Below are 9351 nucleotides of genomic sequence, written 5' to 3' on the forward strand. Positions count from 1 at the left end.
TCTCTTAATGTCCGCGCATAATGTGGAGGTGCTCCATTTTCTATGATTTACATGTATATTTAAAACGTGATTGTGAAGGAGAAACAAATAATAGAGTAACTGTAACCCTACTTTTGGCCCACCCTGTATAAACTTAATCTAAACAAACATTGACATTAAAATAAATATATAATAATAAATTCGTTACAACAGACATGGACTATTTTTTGCAGGACAATGAAGAAGAATATTTTACATAAGTTCACCAGTTTCATCAAAATCCGATCATTTTTGACTTAGTTATAGAACAAATATAGTGTGAAAAAATCAGTCCCCATGTTAATGGATAGATATTTCTTTCACTCTCGTTACTTTGCTGTGACCTTGATCACCCAAAAAATAATCACTTCTAAGTTGGATCATAGTCCAAATATATACCAGGTTTCGTTTAAATCCATTTAACCGTTTTCGTGAAATATTGATGGCAAACACACGAACAAAGAAACACACAAGAGTGAAAACATAGCCTCCGTCACCTTCGATGGCGGAAGTAATAAGCATACAACAAGATAAAACAATGAAAAATTAAGCAGACAGCAAGATAAAACAGTGAAAAAAATAAACAAGTAGCAAGATAAAACAGCAAATAATATGCAGACAGTCAGATAAAACTGAAATTATAGAATAATAGATAAAACTGTGAAAAAAAGACACCAAAATAAAGCAGCGGAATAATAAACATACACCAATGTATAAGTGTGAAATACTAAACAAACATCAATGTATAAGTGAGATATAATAAACAGACACCAAAGTATAAGTGTGATATAATAAACAGACACTAAGGTATAAGTGTAAAATAATAAAAAGACACCAAGGTATAAGTGTGAAATAATAAATAGACACCGAGGTATAAGTGTGATATAATAAACAGACAACACGATATAAGTGTGATATAATAAACAGACACCAAGGTATAATTGTGAAATGATAAACAGACACCAAGGTATAAGTGTGAAATAATAAATAGACACCGAGGTATAAGTGTGAAATAATAAACAGACGCCAAGGTATAACAATTAAATAAAAAACTGATGACAAGAAAAAACCTAAAGAAAATGAAATACATTTTAAATGATAGACAAATCTAAGTACAAAACTACTAAATGATAAATGAACATCAAGATGTGAAGGAGCAGATAGACAGCGAAATAAATAAATCACTAAAAAGACGTCTATAAAAATAATTTCAGTATTGGAAGAAAATCTTTAGATAACAACTGACAACTGCTAATTATATGAATAATATACAAAAATGTGAAGTAATAAATTTGAAAATAATAACTCTTTTATAGCAGCGCATTTAAAAAAAACAAAGCTGGTAGTGTTCGCAATTTGTAAAGTAAATACAAGACTGCTTTACTAGGGAGCGATACAAGCATTATTGCTGGGTTGTAATTATAATTCGTATGTTCAATGTTTCTGATGGTAATCTTAACTAGAGCTGTAATAATTAATTAATGAAATTTTAGGGATATAAAATACAGTAAACTTCTTACAATTTGCATATGTAATGCATGTTTTTTGTTTTTTTTTGCATTTTACAAGTACATTTGATTAAGGGAACAAGCCTGTCTGTAGTTATAGCTAGCCTGTCTGTAATTATATTGCTGTTGTTTATTTTTGCGCTAATGTGTTGTAATATATTCATCTACAAACGCAGAAATACGTGTTGTAAAGTGGTGGTTTATAATAGCATGTAGTGTAGTACGCTAGTAGTACAGTGATGTCCTTCAGTGTGTCTAAAGTTTGAGGTTCGATCCCCAGTAGTGGACAGAGCGCAGATAGCCTATTGCATAACTTTGTGCTAAACTAATAAACAAGTGGGTGACGTGCCAACTATGCAGCTTTGTCTACAGAATAAAAATACGATTCATATAATATGTTAAAACGACGCCGCTGTTTTACTGGTGTTATTTATTCAGTGTTCACAGTCTCTAAATTTCATTCAATCGGTTTTGAAGAATGCTATGATTTCTAGGGTAATACCGCAGCATGTTATGAATGATATTTTATGTAAGTTATGCCGCATCATGTTATGAATGATATCTTATTTTATGTAAGTTATGCCGCATCATGTTATGAATGATATCTTATTTTATGTAAGTTATGGCGCATCATGTTATGAATGATATCTTATTTTATGTAAGTTATGCCGCATCATGTTATGAATGATATTTTATTTTATGTAGGTTATGCCGCATCGTGTTATGAATGATATTTTATTTTATGTAGGTTATGCCGCATCGTGTTATGAATGATATTTTATTTTATGTAGGTTATGCCGCATCGTGTTATGAATGATATTTTATTTTATGTAGGTTATGCCGCATCGTGTTATGAATGATATTTTATTTTATGTAGGCTATGCCACTTCGTTTCATACAACGAACATTGCTTTTTTTTGAATAGGTTATATGGCATCATATTATGTATAGTGTATAGCTTTCTGTTATGTAAGTTATAGAATATTATGTTATGTATGATATAAAGTTTTCTGTTATGTAGGTTATAACATATCGCATTGTGTATGATACATAGCATTCTGTTATTTAGGCTGTAGTATATAACGTTATGTATCATATAAAGCTTTCTGTTATGTAGTCTATACAGCATCATACTGTGTATGATATATAGCTTTCTGCTGTGTAGGTTATAGCATATCATGACATGTTGTGTTATGTCGTACTAATATAGTATTTCAAATGTTACGAAACGTTCTCTCATCACGTTTCAATGTACCCCTTCTGAAACTTGCACATAATTTGGGACTCGTATTGCACATCTTAAAGAATAATCTTTAGGTTTTGTGACTTATCTTGCAAAAAAAAAAGATATTAACAGAAACGCTCATTAACTGAGACAAACTTATGAAACTATTCCTTATGTCTCATGACGTATATTGTACATATGCGTGTTAAGTGATAAAAACACTTAAACTCAGACAAAATGTATAAAACTATTTTGTAGGTTGTGTAACGCATCTTGTACAAATGCGTTTTGTCTGAGATAAGCACATTAACTGACACAAAACTTATGAAAGTTATGATACGCATAAACTGAGACGGAACATGCAAGTCGCTCCCAGTTGCTCAATGGTACATCTGAAGGCTTATAATGCTAATAACCATTGTGTAGCTTTGTGTTTTTAGATTGTGATATATTAAGCTTTTATAAACAATTTTAAAGTTGTAATGTGTATTGCACAGAAGGTTGAGCATTGAGGCAGAGCAAAAAAATTATATTTAACATTAAGCAGTGTAAACTGTGCGTAGTGTAGAGTTGATACCCCCCCCCCACTTCAGTGGCACAGCGGTATGTCTGCGAACTTACAACGCTAGAAACCGGGTTTCGATACCCGTGGTGTGCAGAGCACAGATAGCCCATTGTATAGCAACTGTGTATATTGTACAGAAGCCCTACTTGATACTAAGCGCTGTGTATTATCTATATTGTACAAATACCCTACTTAACACCAAGTACTGTAAATTATGTATATTGTACAAATGCCCTATTTAACACAAAGCACTAAGAATTATGTATATTGTACAAATACCTTACTTAACACAAAGCACTGTGAATTATGTATATTGTACAAATACCCTACTTAACACAAAGCACTGTGAATTATGTATATTGTACAAATACCCTACTTAACACAAAGCACTGTGAATTATGTATATTGTACAAATACCTTACTTAACACAAAGCACTGTGAATTATGTATATTGTACAAATACCTTACTTAACACAAAGCACTGTGAATTATGTATATTGCACAAATGTCCTATTGAACATAAAGCACTATGAACTATGTATATTGCACAAATGTCCTATTTAACATAAAGCACTATGAACTATGTATATTGCACAAATGTCCTATTTAACATAAAGCACTATGAACTATCTATATTGCACAAATGTCCTATTTAACATAAAGCACTATGAACTATCTATATTGCACAAATGTCCTATTTAACACAAAGCACTATGAACTATGTATATTGCACTCTTACATATGTCCTACTTAACAACAAACACTGCGAGCTATAAATAGGAAACACAATTAAGATTTTTAACGGAAAGTAGGGATTGTTGGTTATTCGTAGAATTGTTATAAGAAGTAACAGAATAAATGCTGCAATAAAAAGTAAATTGATACTAGTTGGATAGATTTTAAAACAATTTTCAAATTCTACTTTGGTTGGCAAATTTACACTGCTTCATTTAACTATACGGATCACAATTTCAACCAAATTAGGGATTGAAAATCGTTTTAAAATCTATCCAAATAGTATCAGTTTAGTTATTTGTATACTTTTTATTGTAGCATTTATTCGGTTACTTCTTATAACAATTCAACGAATAATCAACGATCCATACGTTCCCTTAAAATTTTCATTTTTCCTTAATTATTTGTTCATTTTTTTATATGTCCATGGAATGGACACAACATCTATAAACTCTTAGTATAGCCATATTCCTGATAGCTATAACCTTTACAAGAATTAAAATCACAATCACAAATTCGTGAAATGTGTTCCTTACTCTGGCCTACCGGTAAATGTGCCCTCCCAGTGGCACAGTGGTATGTCTGCGGACTTACAACGCTAGAAACCGGGTTTCGATACCCGTGGTGGGCAGAGCATAGATAGCCTATTGTGTAGATTTTTGTTTAATTCCAAACAAACAAAACAGATAAATGTATAAAGCTGCCAAAGTAGGGATTAAATTTTATAAATTTGTCATTGTGATTTTATGTGTTGTTTCATTACCTTTTGTAATAGGATCCCTACTTCATTTTAAAATTCATAATTTTTTAATATTTTTGTTTGTTTGCTTTTTATGCTACACCTATACAAAGTGTATACGTTACAATATTTACATTTAGAAACTGTCACGTGTCTACCCATCGATATGTAGTGCCATCTGTTGGGTTGAATTGGGTTGAAAATATATTTAAGTACGTGCATGATATGTTTACCATTTATAAAAAATCAGTATATATTTATCAGAATATCAAAAGCGGTACCCACAGACCAGTCAAGTGAGCTGGAGAAATATTGTAGTGATAGTCCGAGCCTTCTAGTGTCTAGCCCCGCTGAGGTGATCAGGTAGGTAGGTAGGTAGTAGATGAAAACCTGCTGATTTAGAAATTTTTCATTTGTTATCCCGGAAATGTTAGCGACCTTTTTATCGTATTATTAGTATATATGCGCATAATATATCGTAACCACTACTTTAAATGGTAGGTCCTTCATTTAGGAATTTAATAAGGTCGTTTTTCGGCGCGTGAATTATTTGGAATCCTTGCCGATCCCCTATTAGATACAATTGTATTTAATAATATTGTACTCATACACATATGTCTTACTTAACAACAAACACTGTGAGCTATGTACATTGTACTCGTATCTACTTACAACTTAACAACAAGGACTGCGAACTATGTATGTTGTAGAAATGTCCTACTTAACACCAAGCACTGTGAACTATGTATATTTTACATAACTTGATGTTTTCAACCTGCACTAAAATTTATGAAAAACATGCGCTTGGCTTTCGATTTATCCATTTATAATTTACTAGATATACTTTTGCAGAGTCCCATAGTGTTCTGTTTCAAGAGTAAGTAGAACCAAAATTAAGAGTAATACATATTTTTATTTCTTGTTTTTGAAGTTCATATGTCATGCTGTGTTGTAGTGTACAGAATGTATAATTCTTCTCGTGACTCGTGGCATGTGCACATTTTACTGACGTCAAGATAGTAAAAATTGCAACATTAAGCTTTCCTTCTATGACGTCATTTTAGTGTCTACTGACTAACTGACAGACAACACACTACTGTATAATGGTGCGAGTGGTTAAAAAAGGTGACCTCTCCAGGCGGCCTTTGGCCCCCTTTCGGGATAGTAACTGCTGATCAGAAAAGAAACATCAATCAGCAGCAACCACTGGCTAACTCTAACCAAATAGCGGATCAACTCTCATAGGGTAGAGTGATCCTAGTGGCTAGTGTGCCGGGCTATGGAACTGAGTGTTTGTGATTCACGCCCCTTACCACCACCAAAAAAAAAAAAATACTCGCTCCTCATTTTGGAGCCGTGGGTGCATTATAAAAGTTACGTTCAAATCTTACTATTTAGTTAACGAAAGTAGCTCAAGAGTTGGCGGTAGGTGGTGTTGAGTAGCTGCCCTCCCTCCAATCTATCTACTCAAAATTATGGGTGACTATCGTAGATAGTAATCGCGTAGCTTTGTGCAAAATCTAACAAAAGAAACAAGATTCTCGCAATTAGAACACCCCCAAAGCTGACAGTGTGAAATATGTTGCGTAAAATATCGTATCTCAAACCTTGGACGTTTAGATCCGCAACCTAGCATACTAGCCACTAGGCAGTAATTGATTGTTTTACTTATTTAATGCTAAGTAGTGTGAACTCTGTATGTTGTAATGCATCTCAAAGACTCGTGAAAACGGTTTTATTTTACTTTTTTGAAATTATTTTATATTGCTAGATATATTTAAATTAAGCTCAAAGGTCTTTCTAGGATTTTTTATTTGGAGCATAAGATAAAGAGTTAGTTTAAAGGGCAAAAACTTTAACACTTTCATCTCAGTAAGAGTAACAACTCTGAAAATACAGTATCTCAGATGGGGGTTGTTGGAAGATAGAGCTCTCCAATGGGGTTTTACCATCACCCCAATGAACACACTCCTGATTAGGTTATAATGAATTTAACTTAAATTAAAATATGCCTTACACATTGTTGAGTAATGGACAATGAGAGTTTATATTCATAAAATTATATATATATATATTAAATATTTTGTTTATTTATTTTTGTAGCTTTGCCGGTCGTATGGCCACATCCTATCGAGTTCGACACCCGTGTGAAGTCTTTGGAGTTAACTAGTTTCTGGTTTTGAGTGGAAACGGCCGTATCTCTCTTTGATATTATCGTCGTGAAAATCCTAGCTTGTTAATCTTTCGTCTAAAATTTGGGTCTTCATTATTATTTCTACATTAATCACTTGAAGCACTCATTCGAAGTCGTGGCAACCAGAGTTCTCCATAATTCACCTCAGCGTTCTAGTCTCTTATCATCAACAATATTTCTGTCTTGAAAAAGCCACTGAGAATCGTAAACGACAAAAATTCCGATTGTTTTTAGAAGTGGTATAACCCTCACAAAACGTTCATCGAACATCAAAAAGATTCTAGTTTCTCTAGACCATCCATCGAACGTCAAGAAGATTTTGGTTTTTCCAGTCTTAAGCTATTCCTTTTGGTTTATTATGTTGACTTGTATCGACGACAACAGGACTTGTTTAAACGACAGTATAAACACGACAGTTCAATATTATGATCACATACCTTATTCAGTGCGACCAGAAACCTATATAGTTCCCGCATTGTTTGTTGTCATCTTCTTGGTTGGTCTGATAGGAAATGGAACTTTGATCTGGATGTTTTTCTGGAATGACGATATGCACAGTGTCTCCAATATCTTCCTGATGTGTTTGTCTGTGGGAGACATGATTGTCATTTTGTTCACTGTTCCATTTGTAGGGACAATCTACATATTCGAAAGCTGGCCATATGGAGAGTTTGTGTGTAAAATGAGTGAATTTCTGTGCGACCTGTCAGAGGGTGTGACCATCTTGAGCTTAACCGTCTTGAGTGTGGATCGGTACATGGTTGTCTCCACACCACTCCGCAAACAACAAACATATCACTCTAAATTATTGATTATTGTCGTAGCTATGGTCATCTGGGTCATATCAATTGGGCTAGCTATTCCAGGTGCTTATTTTTCTTTCATCTATAAATTAGCAGGCAGTGGGAAGATAATCAAAATATGTTATCCATTTCCTTCACAACTAGGACACTGGTATCCTCGTGCCATAGTGCTGTGCAAATTTGTGCTCCTCTACGCACTCCCACTGGTAATAATTAGTGTTTTCTACGTCTTGACGGCCCAGCATCTGCTCTTAAGCACCAAAGAAAGAGTTGTTAAGAATGTCAACCACATCCGCCAGCTGAAAGCTCGCAAAAAAGTAGCATGGACTGTCTTATCTCTGGTAGGGATTTTCTGCATTTGTTTTTTCCCAAGTCATCTCTTTATGCTCTGGTTTTACTTTCACCCGGATTCTTTGGAAGCCTACAACGACTTCTGGCATGCTTGGAAGATTACTGGCTACATTCTGATATTCGCCAATAGTTGCCTCAATCCCATTGCCATCTACTGTGTAAGTAACGTCTTCCGAAACTACTTCCATCACTACCTCTTCTGCTGTCGCCATGGTGACACCCATCGTCAATGCCCTCTCACCCACCAAACTGTCTTCCTTCCTCTTAGATATACAAGAAACAGTGCTATAACTAGGGTGTAACAGCGAAAATCTAATGTACAAAGTGGTTTTCCTAAGACATAACGTGTATAAAAATATATGACATAAATACTAAGATAAAATAAGCAAAACCGTTAGAATATTAACATCAATTTACACCATTAGCAAGATATAGCATGCACGTAAATGTGGCATATCTTATCAAGACATATCATGTAAATATATGTGACACAAGTAATGAAATATAAAATGTATACATTATATGTTAAGTTCGTTAATATCCAAAATTGATAACAAAGCTATGGTATTTTTCAGCTACATACCATTTATAAAAGATATGGTGTAATTAGTAAAATATAGCTTATACAATAAGATAAATTACATCATCTTTAATTGAAAGCATCATTAGAAACTTCATTACAAAAGTGTAAGGAAAAGCAATGTATCGTTGATTCTGTGCTTGTAGTATGCAAGCATACTAAGTGTTTTCAGTTTTCTTTATTTAAAAGAGTAAATTCTTAAAGTGCACCTACAACACTGTTTTCAAAATTTTGCGTGCTCGTATATGTAGTCTTAACAGTAATATATTGGTCAAATAATGTGGGTAAATTCCTTTCGCTCTAATTATTTATAGTATCCCATACGTTTTCTCGTGGAAAAGATTGCTGTTAAGTAGAACATGTTATGTAAAAGAGTAAAAGAATACAGTGATCTTTTCCACAAACCGTTCAGATGATACTTTCAGGTTATATCCTCTTTATTTTTCGATTGGTTTGTTTTTTTTTTGTTTGTTTTTGAATTGCGCGCAAAGTTACACAATGGCTATCTGCGCTAGCTGTCTCTAATTTAGCAGTGTAAGACTAGAGGGAAGGCAGATAGTCATCACCACCCACCGCCAACTCTTGGGCTACTCTTTTACCAACTAATAGTGGTATTGATCGTCACATTATTAT

At 33.7% G+C, this 9351-nt stretch overlaps 1 protein-coding gene across 1 annotated transcript in view; it reads left to right on the top strand.

Annotated features, from left to right (window-relative positions):
• The first annotated feature begins 7342 nt into the window (after positions 1-7342).
• LOC106461092 (neuropeptide CCHamide-1 receptor-like) overlaps positions 7343-9351 on the top strand; it is a 6431-nt gene continuing 4422 nt past the window's right edge. The window contains exon 1 of the mRNA XM_013920881.1: positions 7343-7850. Coding sequence (XP_013776335.1) covers positions 7343-7850 — 508 coding nt within the window. The remainder of the gene's footprint in view (positions 7851-9351) is intronic.

This window comes from Limulus polyphemus, unplaced genomic scaffold (genome assembly GCF_000517525.1).
Source record: "Limulus polyphemus unplaced genomic scaffold, Limulus_polyphemus-2.1.2 Scaffold896, whole genome shotgun sequence".
NCBI lineage: Eukaryota > Metazoa > Arthropoda > Merostomata > Xiphosura > Limulidae > Limulus > Limulus polyphemus.